Here is a 20,141-nt window from a genome sequence, read left to right as displayed (position 1 = left end):
GTAAACAAATTTATTAGTTCAATTGTCAATGAAATAAATAAACACCAACTTATTAGATAAATATTAGTTTCAGATTATGATCCAAAAAATATAAGTTGACATAAAAATATAAAAAATTTACGATAGTGGTTTAATAAACATTTGTTTTACACTTTTCTAAAATATTAAATGTTTTTAAGCAAAACTTTTCTATAAAATGTAAAAATATATTCAAAATAATTAGTATTCGAAATAAAATTAACAATCATATCTACATTTTTAACTTATATTGTAGTGAATTTGAACTAACTCAATTATATGGTAATCGCGATCGCGAATGTTGTGTGTTGGCCCCTTAACAATGTTTGCATATCATATATAGTATTGTTTGAATTACTAGTCTTAATAATTTAATTATAAATTTCGATTTAGTTGTTATCAAAATAAGAGATGAATAGTGTTTGAATATAGGTAGGTACTATAAAAATTATGAATGCTAACAATCAAAACAAATTATTTTATAAATATTAAGTAATCATCATGATTTTTAAAAAGAAAACAATCAAATCACTTACTATTCCAGACACGGTGATTTCCCCTGTAGTGGATAGAGGCAGGTAATCTGTAAGTATGCACCCATCTAACGCCGCACTCAAATGTTTCACGGGGCAAGGCGCTCTCATTTCATTCCACCAAGTTGGACCATAAGTACCCATTATAAGCCATTGGTATTTACCACCAACCATACCAACCCTAAATTATTGGAAGTTTAATTAATTAAAATATAATATTTGAAGAAGTTAGATTAATTTTCAGTTGGTAATAAATCATATTATTACCTGTAAGCTTCACAAAATACTTTTCTCGCCCACGTTTCATTGAAATTACCCAGAATTATACGAATATCTTTTTCTTGGAGTTTTTTGATCGGCAGAGATACATCACCTGCTATGTTTTGAGTGTCATCCACAACAAAATTGTCTTTTTCCAGCATAGCTACCAGTTGGTTGTGTGCCTGTGAAAATACACAAATTCAGACATATTGACAAAAACAACGAATCATTTAAAATAATTATTCTAATACTTAAAACTTTGTATTTCAGTAGCGGTAACGTTAACCTTTTAGTTTTGATTAGTATAAATACTTAATAGGTAATCAAAGATAAAAATTTAAACATAATTATCTAAATATTACTATATTGTTGGTATCTTTAATTTTGGATTCATGACAATAAATTATCATATTATGATCTTAAACATTCGCAGTAATAATGAAAATGAAAAACTTGAACATTTTATACAAAGTTCTTCATAAGTTTTTTTTATACTGATAGAAATCGAAAACTATAAAATAAGGTTTTTTAAGCATTTAAATTTAAATTCATGTTAATATTAAAATTGGATATTCAAACTTATAATAACAAATTCTACTCAAACAATTTTTGTTATTTGTTATTTTTGAAAATGAAAATTTCTAAATATTTAGAACAATTTTAGACACATACTCGTGCATAAATTATTCACTAAACATTATGATATTTTCAAAGTATTTTGATTAATTTTAAGTTATTTATACCACAAACCTATTCACACCCTTCTGCGGTTCCTTGATATTTTGACTTATTACTTGAAAGTTATTTAAAGTTAATAATGACAAGAAATATTATAAGAAATACCTATTGAAATAGTATTAGTTGTACATTATTTATGTGGTTTATTTTTGGCATAAATTAATTCAATTATATATCGTATTACTAATAGATAAATTAACTACCTATTTATAGTTATTGAAATATATTATAAAATGTTATTAAAAATAGTGACTTTAACACAACATCTTTGCTCATTTTTTTTTTTGTTGTCAGTGATTTATTCTTGGATTTAAATTTAACACTCTCATTATTATGGTGACCTATTTAATATACACGTGAAGTCTAATAAATATAGCAGAACGAGTTTCCTGGCTTTTGAAAGGTAGCAAAATTTAAAGAAAAATGTTATATTATTACTAGGTAAGAACTTAATACTTGATAAACTATAATTATTAGGTAGGTATGTCAATTTTGGTTTCAATGGAATTCCCAAAAACTATTTAATTACATTATTTTATTATAACCTATTTGGAAATCTTTTATAGGTTTTAAAGAAAATTATACTTATGTAATTGTACTTAATGTCAGTGAGCACAAAAATAACGAGGGAATGACATGTTTCAATTTATTAGTCGAGAAAGTAGAATTTACTAAAGAAATGAAAAGTACGTAATGTAACAACAGACAATAAAGTAGAAGACGCTCAAAAAAATGCATGTTCATGTTCTTATAATCAATTACCCTTATTATAATAATATTCTAGAACATGAAAGTAAAAATAAACATTCACTAATTTTTTTTAACAAACACTGCACCTGAAACTAGCCATTATATTTAAGACTTGTATTTCTTTGCATATTTTTTTTCAAACGCATATTATCTTAAGGCTAGAAGAGAAAAAGGGAGGAAACTTCTTAACTGGTCGTTAGTCGAAAGTTAGTTGGTTGAATAAATCATACCGCGAAAACTTTTTACTGGCTTGCCAGAAAAAAGTAAAAAGTTGAAGCAATAATAATTATAATATGTACGTATACGTTAAATAATGGTTCAAGTAAGTATTATTTTAAACTACCAGAAGTTACTATTAATTCAATTAATATTCAGGTCACATAATGTTAGATAAGTAAAATAGAAATTTAATATTGTAATACCTACAATTTATAATCTACATAAAATAATAAGAGTTTGATAAATAAATAAATATGAATTTAAGATAGGTACGTTTTAAGCTATTAAAAATTAAAAAAGAAAAAAAGAAAGATACGTTTTTACTGTATAAGAGAGATTCACAATCACGATCAAAATTATTTTTATTTATTGTTACTTGATAATAGTCGATTGCCGTTAGATAAATATATTAGTTGTCAGGTTTGTTACAAATTATAAAAAAATATGAGAATCTATTTGTATATATATATAAATATATAAGTATACATAAGTATTATATTAATACTTTAAAAAGTTGAATTAATAATTTTAACTTTTTAAGTAACTAAGTATTATAATATTTACCTATATCAGATTTAAAATTTAGTCAGGATACGGAATGAGGTGTACCTGCCTATACGCATTATTATTAATATGTGTGTTATCAAAGTAAGCCAATAACCGGGTATGTACGAAGGGGTAAAACACGATTGCATACGTTCGTTATCGGTGATACTTTTTTAACCTACACCATTCCGTATGATTTTACCTGATTTTTTAACTAGGTACATGACTGCGTACCAAGTTTTAGGCGTTGTTGCCAATTTTCATACCGGTATATGTACCATATATGACCAGGGTTGAGATTTTATAGCATTTACAATATTTACATATTTCTTATGAGATGCTTAAAAATAGCAGAGTAAGCTAAAAATGTGCTTCATGATACCTACAGAGAACTCAAATTAAAAATTTTGTTTCGCTTTTTTAGATTTTTACCTGTTTTTGAATCAAAATCGGTCTTATTTTATGAAATTATATTTTTTTGTCAATCGAATTATCAAGTATTTTTAGTACCACAAATGGACCTGAAAGGATTCATAGGATTTATAATGGACAATTTCACAGTTCTCATCCTCCAACACATGTTGTTATTTAAATATTGAAAGACCTGATCAATCGGATACAATCGGTTAATAACAAGAGAATAAAAAAAACGGCAAAAAAGACTTAAACAGAATTCAAAATAAAATAAAGGATTATGATGAGTATAAAATCCATATAAATGTAATTCGATATTTAAAATAAGTAAGCTTCAGATGTCAAGAAATTTAAATTCAAGCATTTAAAAAAAATTATTTACGATAATTTTATTAAAATAATAATTGAAGATTTTATTTATTTACAAACTACTTTTTTATAATTTAGTAGTTAACCTCATTTTATTTATTATTTAATATTTTTATATATTATATTATATTATTATTTATTTTACACACGATAAAATTAGTAAATTTGACAACGTTTCAAATAAAATTTCATACGCAATCGTGTTCTGTACGAAGACAAACAAGCGGTGAGACATCCTGTTGGCTGTTATGATACAAAAATAGAAGAATACCTATTTGAATTTAATATTGCTAATTACTGTAGTAGTTGTTAATTACAGGTAGTCTTAAGTGAAAAGGGATACCTACTTTTTAATTAAAAATATTATTGATTAATGGTATAATCTATATGCATATTTTGTCGTTTTATGTCTACAGTTGACTTTTTTAATATTATACTTTTATTTACATGCAAATTTATGATTTGCCTGGCTTTTGTTTTTTTTAGAAAATTAAATATTCAATACTTTGACATAAGTTTAAAACTTTAAATAGGAATTAGTGGAAAAAGTTGCACAATAAAACCCATCTTGTTTTATAATAAACAATATGTAGAAAAAATGAATGACTAAATGTAATACATTTTTTAAAAGCGTATAACTTAGATTGAATGTAGGTATTGATAATTATAATGAATCTAGGAAAAAAAAGCCCTGGAAAAAAGCCCCAACTAAATTCATAACACATTTTTATCAAGTGTACATTTTATAATTTTAAATTTTTAAACAATATAGGTACATATAATACCTATTTTTACTTAACACTTCTTGAACTCTATAACCATAAATATAATATAATAAAGATATAAAATACTAGTTTTTTATCAATATGTTTATTATTTATTGTTTGATAATAAGGAAAATCCTATATCAGTGGCAAACATAATAATCTTTTCACTGCAGGTATTTGGGCCGTTATCGTAGAGTAAGAATCTTTCTTGACCATATTCTTTATATTCACCTATTAAATTTCAAATTAAATAAGTATACCAATATGTTTTAAAAATAAATTTATATTTTAATAATGTATGAGTGAGTAACATTGTTACAGATAGAAATTGTACCCAAAAAAATTGTTAGCTACATTTTTTATAGGTTTGTCACTCGTGATACAAATTAAAAATATTATTAGACCTTTTATTTATTGTACGTTAACTTTTAAAATATTGTTATTTTTAAGCGAGATGTGAGTATGTAAGATATTCAAATATAAAAATACTCATATAATATCATTTTATAACATATAATATAAGATTTTAATTTACCTTCAACAATTATTTCTGACAGACATCTTGGTTTTAGTGGATTTTTATACCCTCTATGATTTCTATGTGATATGTATTATTATATTGTATATAGGTATCATATGGTTATAGACACCTATGTCCAAAATGTGTCACACAATTTTATTGAAATAGAGGTATATTGTTTAAAAATAATTGTTAAATAATAGTATTAAGTAAAAATAGGTATAAAATATAGGTATTATATAGGTACCTATATTGTTAAAAAATTTAAAATTATAAAATGTACACTATGATAAAAATGTGTTATGAATTTAGTTGGGGCTTTTTTTACCGTATTTTGATATTGGGTCTTTTTTTTCCGGGGATTTTTTTTCCGATTACCATTATAATACCTATTACCCATTGATGCTTTTACTATAAAAGTTACATTAAATAAATTTAACAAAAGTCATATTGATTTCAAATACGAAATCACATTTTTTTAATCACTTGGTTCATTTTTATTACACTATGCAACTTTTCAACTCCGATTTGTTTCTCTAAATGTTTGTATTAATTTTGATTTTATTTATGTTAATAGTTGTTTTATTTTGAAAATTAAGCTTGGCAGTTAAATTTAAGTAATTAAATAAATTCTTATTCATGCAAACAAAAAATTATTTAACAAAAATTGAAAATCTAATAAAGTTTTTTGTTGTATAGTTGTTTGAGTACATATTTTTACAGTGGATAACGTCAGCGTGATTAAATTTTGTAAACACAGATGGTCCCATTGACGATTTGTTTGATTTTTAATTAAACTAATATTCTTCATTCGGATATAGGTACTTGACAGTGAATACAACGTATATTCTAAATACTACCGATGTCATAACTCATTACTTAAATACACGCCACATTATCAAAAATTCAATAAATTATTGAAAATCATAAAAAAATTACCGAAAAAATCAATTATACGTCCCATACACGATACACATTTATCTTCCGTTAATTAAATATTCAACCTTATTAAAAAAATACTGTCATTATACTGAATTCATTGATCGAAAAAATGTCTAACTACTATTCGTCAATTTTTTCCATTTCTTCTTCAAATTTATTTATTGATTAATTCTTTGATGTTAATAATTGTGTTAATCTTTTCACTCAATTATTAGTTTATGACACGTTTACTAACTAAAGCTTCGTGTTATAATGGTTTGGTTTATTATGAAACTGCACGCTCTTCTCAATAAACTAAGAATTCCTACTATTTCCCTGCCAATTGCTTTCATTTACTATAAAACTATTTAACACTATAGGTCATCCTATATTCATCTAATTGTTATTTTATCACTCCGACAGATAACACTATAGTAATATTTTCTAACTGACTTCCAAAACAATAAAAAATGTGCGCATATTAATAATCTAATCCAATCAAACTTATGTCACTACTATCATTTTTTTTTTTAAATTGTATAGATTGCAAATTTTCATATCATCACGAAAGATAATCGACTGAGCGGATCAATGAAGATGCAAAGTCCCTACATTTATTGATGACCTTATAAATAAATTGAACGACATGCAAGAAATATATACGTGTTTCTTACATATACTTCCACATTTTATTAAGTTGGTGTATTGTATTATCAATGGTTATAAATTATAATAGATGTTGTTTTATATGGTAATATGCACAGTTTAAATGTAGAGAATTATACATAATCTATAATTATTCTTTTGAAAGTAGGTACATAACCATTTTTTTATTTTAATTAATATTAATATCATTATTATATAATATATTTGAGTAAAGATTCTATTTATTTTACTTGTTTAAATTTTACTCAATATATTTAAGGTGATATATAATAATGGGTTTTTTTTTAAACAGAATCGTTTTGATTAATTAAAATAAACAAAGTATCACGTTTTTCAATAAATCAAAATAGTTTCACTTTTGTAGGGTTAAAAAAGTAAGACTTTTCAGTATTTTGTTAAAATGTCACTGCTAATTAAAATTGACAACATTGATACAATATTACAAAGAACTCTTATATGTTATAATATTATATAATAAATTAATATTTTTAATTATTATTTTTTTTTTATAACAAGAAAAATATTAAATAATTATCGTGTTTGTTAAATATTCACTGATGCTGGTCATCATTTTATTTATGTATTATTTGAATAAACTAAAAAATAATTTTTAATATTTAAGGGTGGATGGGTATGTACTATGTATACATTTTATGATAATACTTTTTTTCATTGAACATTTTTTTAGACAGTAAATTAGTAAAATATTTCAATACTTATAAATTACTTTTAAATAGTCTTGTTATAACTATAATGTAAACCATTTTAAAGTTTTTAACAAACAATAATTATTTAATATTTGTAATATCAAGCATGCTTCTTAGGCATGTCATTTAATTTTTAAACACTATTAATTTTTAAAATAAACGTTACCTAATGTAAAAGTTTAATTCTCAGAATATTTGTTTTACACAGCTTATAATACGGTTTCTTAGATAAATTAATCTCCTCGACATGAATAATCATGATGGATTAATCTATTTAGATTCGATCTTTCGCGAAGGAAACTAGTGAATAAATAGCATTTACTATGAATGTTATTTGATTTGACGAGATATCATTCGAAAATAATATAATGACATTTATGACAGTATATTTAAATGCATTTTAGAAACTATCAGATTATTAATTGCATATATTAAATTGTTTTAATATTAGAATTTCGTTTATAATTCTGTCATTCACATTACGCACTACTCTGTCACTATGCCAGTTAAAATAGGAAATTAACAAGCTATACGTACTTTTACGTGCATTAGGTACCTATCATACTCGTATACACATATTGACATAAAAATAAATATTTAAATTACCACTATAGTTATAGTTAAATCATTATTGAGCATATTCATTGAATGTTTTTTATTCAGTTTAGTTATAATTATAATATAGATATCAACACATAATATCGACATTTGAAAAAGTTTGTTGAAATTTATTAGAAGTGATAGTTTGGTAATTTGATAAAAATAATTTTTTTAATGGTAGGTAATTTAAAATTAAATTAGGTACACTATTTTAACCTCATATGTTTCATATTATAATTTTGTCCATGCTATATCGTTAATTTAAATTTACTTTAATTTTCAAGGTAGATAAAAAAAAAAAATAATATAACAATATGTAAGTATAGGTACATACCTAATTACTAATACGCATATTTATTTTATTTTATTATAATCGGTTAGAGTGGAGAATAAAAATTGAATTAAGATAACAAAATTACTCAAATGTTTTGACATTTATTGTGACATTGTAACATTTTTTACAATTACATTTTTGTTTTAACAGTCAGTCACTATATTGATGTTAAACGGTAGAGCTTTTAAGAAAATTGATTTCATTAAAAAAAAAAAATAAAAAAAATAGAGGACAGATGTTCTAACAGACAGATAAATCACACATAATTATATATATATTTTTTTGAATTTATTAAAAACCTACGCCAAAAGAAATATCAGCTATTTACATTAAATGCATAATATAAAAAATAAAAACAACATTAAAATGTACAAAAATCTAAAGATTGTGATTGAAATATTAGGTTCAGTTTTTGAATAAGATAATATTATTTATATATTATCATGGTCACAACATTATGTAATGAACAATTGTAAATATGAGATTGCTGTTAGAATATGAGTTTCAAATAATTGATGAAGTATACAGAAGAGTGAGGTGACTGGCGAGTAACGTAACACAACTGTTGTCTTCTACTCACATAAATTATTGCTATATTTTTACATTTTATATTACCAGACATTCAGACATATATCTTATTTATATATTTTTATTTAAATTTACTAGTTTTTCAACATTAATTTTACTACGGATGTTTGTTTACTGGACAATATAGTTTCTTTTGTATTTTTTTTTAATTGCTACGAAACTACTAACTGACCTACATTACACAAATTCACAGAATGTATAAAAAAACTTATCGTAAAAAAATAATGACATTGAGGAAATACATTTTCTATTTTATTATGCACTAATCGAATTCTTAAAATATTTCTCTGATTCTTATAAGTTTTTCACAGATAAAACTAGGAGACAAAACTTCTTCGTTAGCTTAAACTGTTTAAAGTAAGTAACATCAATGGCAAATATACGGTTTTTGAGAATATTATGAATTATGATAGAGTATAACTATAGTAACTAGTTAAGTATACAATTTGATCTCTTTGATTTAGTTAGGGATTTTCACAAAAAGTGTCAAGGATAGAAGCTTATTACATAATAGGTTCATAAAAAAAAAAAAAAAATAGAGTACCTATTGGTATTTTAGAAATGATCACCGCAAAGTATTCAACTAAGGATATACCATTACTCTATTATTTCTATACAATTTACATTAAGTAAAATTGAAAGAAATGTGTACTTTACGAATTACACCTACATAGCAATTTGTGTAATACAATTATAGTGCTAATGTGATATGTTATTATAAAATTGTAATAGGTACAGGTTAGGTTAGGTTCAGGTACAATTTACGCACTTATTGAAAATACATATTTGTTTGCTGAATGGTTAATTATACCGAATTTTCGATATTGTTTATAGTCGGCATTGTTGGATAGGGTCCAAATTACCTACAAACTTTTTCAAATCAATACTTTCCAATAAACAGATAGAAAGAAAACATGATGTAATATGGGTAATTTAAAAGCAAAAAAAGTAGCAACTAAGATTTTGTTTAAAATCTATTGTTCTTTCGAAGTTTTTCGAAAAATGACACATATCGATATTATATTTTATGTAAAAATGTGAAAACCTTTAGAAATAAATGACAATGCAAGTTACAGTCTTGTACAACTAAAGATAAAAATGTATTCACAATACAAACCATATTTTTTTAATGTGTAGAAGCATTTTTATGTTTTTAGTAGGTATCATTAATATGAATAAATTATAAAGATTAAAAAGACAAAATTAATAGATTTTAAAACCATCCATTCTAATTCATAAGTAGTATTAAAAGAAACAAAATCAATATAACGTGAAACTTAATTATTACCTATGTTTTATATTGTGTATAAAATACATATTTTTGTAAGTACAGTGAATTTGCTTGTTAGTTGTTGTATGAATACAGATTGCACATTTTCTATTTCTTAGAAATAAAAACGTAAAATGTAACTTCTTATGTATAATTATGTTATCATCAGTTCGCAAAACGGTTTTAAGGTACCTATATATTTTTATTTTGTTTAATTTCTTAAACTTTTCCGAACTTATAGATAGGTATCTCTTAAATGTTATTGTTAAAACCTAATTATTGTTGAAACTTCTATTTTTATTGTGATGTTTACAAATCACTTTACGTTTATTTATTAATATTTGTTTACTTTACCTGTTTATAAATAATTATAATACTAAATATTGATTTATGCAAATGCATAATATGTGTTATTTGAAACTTACCAATGCATATCTCGGCTCATTTTGGTAGATGGTTCCTACTCGTGTCCAATTGAAATGCCTCAGCAGTGCTAGTCGAGGAGCGTTAAATGCATTTTCACTTGGCACAACTCGAAAGAAATTTGGAAAATCTGTGTTACTGAACATTGGATGGGTATCAGCATACGATAACTGCAAATTAAATCGATTAAAAATAAAAATAGAAATAGAAAAATGTCTTTAGTATAATTATTAATGCGTGCTTGTGAAAATAGGAAACGACTAATTCATATGTGTGTGTGTGTTTATAACGGGGGAGTTAATACTGAAGAGATCTGAGAAGGAGATTGACCTCTAAAAATACAATATCATTATTACAAAATCTATTGATGTAGATATTGACGTATTGTATATTTTTTATAAAAATGAATTAATATACGAGACTTATAGGTACAATACATAATAATTACATATAAAAACTTTAGTCATGATTTGAGTTTTAAAAATTTTAAGCATCATACAATTTTAAATTATTGCATAAAATTAAAATCATCATAAATTTAGTACACTTTTAAGATTTATACATTATACACATAAGCATAAAATGCATTTTTATGAAGTTCCATACATTTTTAAATGTTTGGAAATGACTTATATATAATTTTAAAATTGAATAATAGGATTTTACACCTCGCGATAGAATTACTTCATAATTAATTGATCAGTAATCAGTATAAGGGTTTTTGGTTAATTAATTTTACTAAACAAACATTTTTTTTTCATGGACTTCATAAAAATGTTCTGAACTATTATTCCATATACATATTTCCGTCATGCATTTAAGTAAAGTATAATGTTTATTATATTTTGTTATTAAAAAGTATAATATATTAAGTATATATTACACTAAATAAATCCATATTATGCAATAGAAAATAGCTGAATTTAATAAATTATTATTTTGTTATAGGTAATATGTTGATTTTTTTAATATTTCTAGAAAAATACAAATTTACCCTATACAAATGATATGAATAAGATATTATATATGTATATAATAAGATATTTTTGTATTTCTTCAACATAACAACATTTAAAAAATTATATTTTATTCCAGTTATTAGATTAAAATGTTTAATGTGTTATAAATATACGTATTGCAGTTATTGAATGTTATATATTTACATATGACATTTAGTTTAAGATCATGATCTTCAGGAATACTCCGTCACAAAGTTTTCTTTCTGCGGGAAGCTTATAGGTAAATATGTCAAGAGATTTACGTTTATACTATTCTTTGTAAAACCCAACCAAGACGACCTGTCAATAAATAAGCTTTAAATTTAAAGGCCACCCGCATAAAGTAAATTTGAATTGATGAAATTATTTATTAAAATATCAATTGATATTGGTTAAATTATTTTCGTTAGGTATCTACTGTCATTAACTTTGGTTTATTTTTAGTTAAAATATTTTTTACTTTGGTTATGGGCAGTGCAAAACTACTGTATAATATTATATCATTAATATAATTTTGTAACCTTACATACATTCATGAAGTAGTCTACATGTTCGTCAAACGATAAGTTTAAAAATAGGATTGTACAGGTATGGGAAGATAAAGATGGTAGATGATTGTTCAGAGAGTTATGCCTACAATATTGGTTACCTGAGTTATTCTCCAATGTTTGGACGCTTTTGCAATTGGATCTGTCACCTGGGTACAGGCAGCCCCAAACAACATTACTTTGTGTGGTCCTTCATGCATCATATCGAAAAATGCTTTCATTCCCACTGCTGCATTGCACTGAAAATAAAATATATATTTAAATGCAAATAAAACAATTGTAAATTTCATTTTGAATATAATATAAACGATAATTATCCATAGTACGCTGCAATACTTGCTCTATGTTTACTACTTTCTAAAAGACGTTTTCGGGTTGGTATGATATTAGCACGAAAAGAACAATAAATACAGTAAAATCTACTAGCCTTCAGGCTACAGTTAATGTTTCTAAGATATCTAAGACATGACATGTATCATTGTAGATTATTAAGCTTAACAGTTTGTTATTGTTAATTATTTTCTGAAAAAAATGTTGGGTAAGTTTAATTTTGTTTCCAATTATTTTCGATGTTTAATTATAAATCATGTACCTATCAAAAGTAAATTAATTATAATGCTACGATGTTATTATCGCTATATTGTAGAATTTCATTTACAACGGTGAGAAAACTTTTGAAATCAAATGTATTTTATGCGAAAATCCTTAAAGATCGTTTAGTGAAAAAATACCACTGAAACACTAAAAGAAATTAACATTGTAAAATGTAGATAGCAGAATGAAAGAGGTCATAACAAAATATATACCTAATATAATATAATAATATTTGAGACATAGTTTTGTTGTAATCTCTTTTATACCACATGTTTACTTTTATAATGAAATACAAAGAGAACAAACACAATATCCATTAAAAACATATCAAAATGTATAAAATAAGCTCACACCTACTCTCAAGCAAAAAATACCTGCTGTATATTATATTTTTAAATTTAAATTTGGAAATAAAACTTGCTTGAAAAACATTAATAGTAATTTATTCTTTAACTCAGTGGTTATATGGGTTATTCACTAATTATGTAACCTAATATATAATAAATTGAGTAAAAAAGTGTTAAAAATATACACACATATAAAAACATTTTTTTTTTAATTAAAAATAATTTTATGTAATATTGTCAGAGGATTTAATTAAAACTAATTGAATTATTTCAAACTTATAACTTATGATTTGTATCATGCTTTAAAGAACTAATAAAAGGCATTATTTCTATATATTTAAAATTACAATAAGTTATCAATAACCAATATGTCTGATTGAAAACGATTTCTTCAATACTTTGAATATGAAAGAAACCAATGGTGAGAACTTTGTTCTTAGTTACCTATTTATAAAGAATACAATTTATAACATGGTAGATTTATTTAAATTGTGATATGCAATAAAATTACCTTAAAATCAATAATTGTTTTAATAATTGTATTCAGTTATTCATTTTAAGCATATTTTATAATAACGATTAAAGTGATAAAATATTATTGAACAGCTTTGGTTTTGTGGGATATATCATTATCTATATAGTGTAGTAAAAAAAGATTTATTTTACAAAACATTTATCGTTGTTTAAGTTGTAAAATACAAATTAAAACAATTTATTTCTGATGAAAAATTGTTAAAAATTACAATAAATATCAACTAAATAGAAAAACAAAATTAATAATTATTAATAAACTTAATATTAATTAAAAAATTTTGCATTAAAAAATCTTCTATAATACTGAAGTTTGTTAAGTGTAAAGTAACATACGGTATCTTTTTAATAAAATATTGGGATAATATTATTTATTAAATTGCGTGTATGTAGAAACTAATGTTAACTTAATTATTTGAGATGAATAATTGACAGTGTACTCTAAGAATAAATTTAGTAACCGAAAAAACTAAAAAAAAATGTATAATCAATCAAACTTTGTTGGAAATATCCGAATGTGCGAGTTTGTGAAATTGTTGTAACAAATATATGTTAAGTTAATAGGTATTTAAAAAAAATTGTTCTCGGACATGAAAGAATACAATACGTGAGAAAACCAATTATTCATTATCTTTGTTTATAAATATGTACATACATGGGCACCCACAAGCAACTTTTCTGCAGGAGGAGGCAAAATAGATATATAGAGGTATATTTAGAAAACCATGAACATAAATAATTATTCAGGGATAAATTATATTTTTTTTGTATTCCTGGTAATATATTGCTTGGAAGTAATTGAAAATGTAATGCACTACATGAATTTAAATAAGCTTTGTTGGTTAAGGTTTGGAGAAATAGGTACATTTTAAGAATTTTGTTAATCTTAGTGAGTAATTCGTTTATCTGCATCATACCGTATTATGATGGTTGAAGAGCTTCCACATTGATTTTCCCCTGACCCCGAAAAGCCTTTGGACGGCCGTTAGTATAATATATATTGTAAATCCTTTTTATATGATAGTATTTTTGTTGTCAAATGGCAAAAAGTATTGACACAAATATAAAATATTATGTAAGATACGTCTTAGGTACCATAGGTATACATCTACCAAATACCAGTTCCTGTCTAATACCGATATCAGCTCTCTGTGTATCCCATCAGAACTTTTTACTGAGCAACTGTTATTTGGTTTAACTGCTATAAAGGAGTAGAGTTTATAACGGCATTGCACCTTAGGCGTTGTGTGACCATAACTTTTAATTAAATTTGGTTCACTGTTCCTTTTCGAATGTAATTCATTATTTTACGGGCCACTCCCTTGAGTGATGGTTTACAATCACAACACGTATACAATATACATCCGTGACCGTAGTTTTGATATAGGGAATTTCCAATAACAATAATATTCTTCTTACCTAGGTCAAAAATGAAACAAAATTTTGTTTACATTATTTTATGAATAAAAAAAGACCTGTAGGTACAAAATAAATAAATTTAATAATATTTGGGTGGGTGCTAGTGCCATGTACTTTGTCAACGATTGATGTCGGTATTTTTTTTATTATATCTTATTTTAATTAACTATGTGCAATTTATTGTTTATCATGCTTATAATATTTAAAATTTATTAATACACATTTTGATCTGATATATACATAATAGTTATAGGTATACTCTAGACATATTAAATCCATATTCATGGAAAATTAAAATCCGTTCACTGACAGCTTTTAGTATCATGATTGGACAGATGCAGCTGTATGTGTTGGTACCCGGAAATAGAAAATAATTTAATAGCATAGCCCATACGATGAAATGTATTAAACAGAAAATTGTATCATTATATTATATAAATGGTATTTATATCTAGATATTTTAGTATTTTACATATTTTAATATTGAATAATTCGATAAAAATAGTTTAAGTTACACGATAAGTGTGATTGTTTAAAGCCTGAAATATTTGTCACCATATTGTAAAATATTGGACTTTTTTATTTACTTCACTATTTGTCTATAAAGCATTATAATATATATATATATAATTCCCGACTATGCTTTAAAACACACACATATTATTATTTGTAGTTTATTTGACTGATTGTAATAAAAAAAAATATTTTCAATACAAAATTTTTTTGATTAAAAGTTTTATGTATCTACCCTAATACCTAAAATGAAAATGAGAAAAAAAATTGTTGTTACTAAAAAATTTAATTTGGTTAATTTAATTATTTTACAAGGCAAAAATATATTACCTAACAATAATAATAATAACAACAGTTGAAATATTTCTCTGATTTAAAAAATGTCATGGATTTTTCAAACATATAAAGTGGTAATGTTAGAATCATATCACGTATATTTAATAATTAAATAACACACATCAAAAATGGAACGAAAAGAAAATCGTCCACGCCGTGACGACCATAAACGTATTACATATTACTTTATAACGCCATACTTGAATCCCAATTTTTTATTATTAAACATTTTATGATTTTTTTTTATAAAAGCCAAATCTGTGTCAAATTAAGATGTTAAAAATTTAAAAATATAACTGATAGGTATATCTGAGGGGATGCTACAGTCGGAAATTAAAAATTATTTAAGCTTACGCATAATATAATTAGCCATGGGCAAGACCATCGCTCAGAAATACCAACAAAACAAATCCACCGAAATAACGTGATAATTATTTTGAAATTAAAATTTTTTTCCCAATTTATGTTTTTTTTAAATATAATTTAAGATAGTGGATAATTATTTTTATATTAAATTCATAATTCATAATTCAAAGTACGTAGTAGTTTTGATTTGAATTTACTTTTTACTATACATTTTACTCTGAATTATATAAAAGATATGCTTTTGTGTTGCTTAAACATTTGAGAAAATTCTAATTTTCATTAAGTATTCAAATAATTATATAAATATTAAAATTTAGTTAGGGGGTGCTTATATGAGCGTATACAATAGTTGGTGAGTGTGTATTTTTGGGGACATAAACACCCCAGTCTTAAAAGAAAATGGTGTCACGACTTATTACAAGTGAAAGGGTTGCTTATTATCCAAAACTTATGTCAAAATAAAATGATCAACAATTAAATAAGTATTATTATCCTACAAGACAAAATGTAATTAATATAATTAACAAATACATTTAAAGAAAAAAACATATTTTTAATATTATTATATAATGAATACTGAATGCCACCTTTAACACAATTAACATAAAAGGTAAGTATTTTGCATAATTCTTTATTTATATTTATTTCAATTTTAAACACCTACTGTAGTCTTTGGTTTTTATCATTAAATCAAATGATATTGAAAAACTTAAAGTTTTTATTTTAAACTTCAAACAAATGTAGATTTATTTTATCTTAAATATTCACTGTTCTATTTTCAGTAAATAATGATGATATTAATTCGGGTTTTTACCAATGATAATTTATATTATAAAATTTTGAGTTTGAACTATTTTTTTAATTTAAATATTAATTACTTATATATAATTTCGTAATCATTAAACATGCAAAACATTACTAAACTAATAATAGTTAAAATGCGTATGCACTGTGTGCAGTGTATTCATTTTTAAACTAAAGACAATTTTGTATTTTGATGAGTAATAAAATAATATTGTGACATTTTTGAATTAACAAAAACATTAATTGGACACATAAAAAAAGTAATATAATTTTTCTCAACTTCAAGTTCTTTTACAGTATAATACCCAGTGTTCAGTTTGAAAAAAAAATTAAAATGGGGATTCAGTGGATATGAAAGAGCATTCCACTCAAAACTAACGTTACATTACCATGGGTGCTTTGTCCTTAACCCCCTTCAGCAACAATCACACCAAAAGAATATTATGTTTGTTCTTTATATTTATATACACATTATATATATATATATATATATAAAGAAAAAAAAATTAATTATTAATTATTTTGTAAAAACATTAAATGTTCAATTATTAATAAATTATGCATTAAATAAGGTCCATAAATGTTAATATTATGAACTATCTTGCACAAGACAAATTTATCATCAGGGTATCTAATAGTCATTGTATTCGTAAGTATAAATTAAAAATATCATGGCTATTTTATTTTGCATCAGAAAAACTTATAATTACCTAATTCATAATAAACGTTGCGTTTTCCAAGGTAAAGTTTCGAAAAAAAAAAAAATAGAAAGGGAACTCAAAAAAAAAAAAAGGAAAAAGAAAGGAGACTCCATCCCCCCCTTGTCACTTCCCAAAATAAGCACTGGCGATACCTATCTGCAGTGGCGGCTTGAACTTTTTTTCCCTCGAATCACGTTTAATATTTTTACACCACCCACCCTAAAATATAGTTATTAGTTATTACTTATTATTGTACATTATCTGCTGAGTACACAAATTATATTTATTATTTATAATTTAATATTTAAATACCAACCTGCAAAAATGGTCCAATCTACCTTTTCCAACTATAAGACCTACCCACCCAACCACCCATTAATATTTTTGTGAATCACGTGATTCAAATATACTCCCTTCGAGCCGCCACTGCCTATCTGAATAATGTTTGTTCATACAATTCTATTAAATTTATCATTTTATCATTCATTCGAATTATGCAAAATATATTATAATTATATGCATTAGATATGATTACTTAAGAAAAATGTTATACAAATACAAATAAACATATTTATATAATATTGCTTTTATGTCAATAAAAAATAATTTTTATCGAGATACATATTCTTAGAACGTGACTCAAGTTGGTTTGAAATACATTTTTTTCTATCTTTTATATATTATTATATCCTTTTATTTGATATCATAACTTACTCAAATGCAAATATTTTTCTATTAGAAATATATTCTAAAAATATTACAAATTGAACCATCTCCAGGTGTCAAAGATTTTTTTATATTATTATAAGATAAATAAATAAAAATAACATATAAATTTATATAGTAATGTGTAAAATTGTTATTTTGAAGTTTGGTAAATTTATAGACTAGTAGTTTATTTTTTGAAAAATGTCATAAATCAATGTTAATAGTGGAGTAATAACCCATTGAGTAAAAATTAATTTCATAAATGTGGCTTTAAGAAGACCATAACACGCAAGTTTAAACAATTTTTTACTGTAACAGCTAATCATTAATTAACAATCAACCTATTCATTTTTATAATATTTTGTATTTTTTGGTTGATATTCATTTATATTACATCTTTAAGCTATAAATTTGTTTGTTTTTTATACTTTTAATGATATAAGATAAGTTTTAGATTTAAAAAAGCGGGTAAGTGGATGTCGCTCTGCTGTACATTAGGTGGTGGGGTGGACCTCTGACTAGTGTAGGTTAGATTTGAATGCAATGATAGGTATCATTGTATACGAAAAACAATTCTGAACGGAGATGATTTGTCAGTCTAGGATACAGGGGCGGATTGGGAGATTGTCGGCCCAGGGGGAAATACAGCTTAGCGCCCCTAAATATTTTACTATATTATTACTATATCAGTTGTGATTTTGTAAACAATATGAATGTTTTATTGACTAAATATATTATAAGTTTATTGTTCGACGACCGGCCCAAATTTCATAATTTAGACCGGCCCAGGGGGATATTTCCCCCTAGCTCCCCTGGCCAGTCCGCCCTTGCTAGGATATATTATATTTAAATATTGTCATATATTCTATTTTGAAACAAATATTTTATTTTTCAATTAGGATGCATTTTGCATAAGGCATGGTTAGGTTAGGTTTTTTCAAAAACATTGCATGTAGTTATCATAATTCATAATAGGTACCTTATATTATCATAGATATATACATATACCTGATTTCATAAAAATTTACAACTCAAACACTGAAACATTTTTCCTATAATGACACTTCGAGTTTTCTCTATGACCACTTGAAGAAAAACTTATGGAAAACTTAGTGTTGTATTTTTAATCCTTAGTTATAAACACAAAAAATTTTATGATTTTTTAACTTCAAAATTACTTGAAAATTTTCGCATTTTTGACAGATTTCGTAAAAAATTGAAATATATAAACACTTATAATAAACAATTGTGCATATGCATTCTTATAATTTTTTAATCACTTTAAGAATAACTTATGAGAAACTTTGTATTAATTTTCAAGTATTTTGATATGGTCAAAAAATGTTATCGACACTTCAAAAAAAATTTTCAGAAAAATTGAAAATTTCAGTTGTCTATAAATACCTCAAAAAAAGTCAAAATATTTTGAAAATTAAATCATGTAAATAAAATGCCAATCTATATAACTGGTAAAATTTTCAAGTATCTTTGACTTATACTTTTTGAATAAAAACAAATATTTAAAATCGTTTGAGGATAAATCGTTATTGTTACGCTATTTCGTAAAAATTTAAAATTCAAACGCAACTAAAATTTTTCGTATAATGATGCTTCGAGTTTTCTCTATAGCTA

The 20,141-nt window shown here is 24.4% G+C and overlaps 1 protein-coding gene across 3 annotated transcripts in view; it reads right to left on the bottom strand.

Moving 5' to 3' along the window:
* The window catches only part of GABA-B-R2 (gamma-aminobutyric acid type B receptor subunit 2), a 320,221-nt gene that overhangs the window by 24,777 nt on the left and 275,303 nt on the right, over nt 1-20,141 (bottom strand). For all 3 annotated transcript variants that reach the window (XM_089223981.1, XM_015515720.2, XM_015515721.2), the window contains 4 exons: nt 12,292-12,429; nt 10,647-10,814; nt 819-994; nt 555-732 (listed from right to left, as the gene is read on the bottom strand). In XM_089223981.1, the coding sequence (XP_089080107.1) occupies nt 555-732; nt 819-994; nt 10,647-10,814; nt 12,292-12,429 (660 nt within the window). The remainder of the gene's footprint in view (nt 1-554; nt 733-818; nt 995-10,646; nt 10,815-12,291; nt 12,430-20,141) is intronic.

The sequence above is a fragment of the Diuraphis noxia genome, unplaced genomic scaffold, assembly GCF_037042655.1.
Source record: "Diuraphis noxia isolate RWA-SAM2 unplaced genomic scaffold, SU_Dnox_SAM2 contig0003, whole genome shotgun sequence".
Classification (NCBI taxonomy): Eukaryota; Metazoa; Arthropoda; class Insecta; order Hemiptera; family Aphididae; genus Diuraphis; species Diuraphis noxia.
Note: the sequence above shows the minus strand (reverse complement) of the source record. Positions and strands in the feature narration are given on the sequence as shown.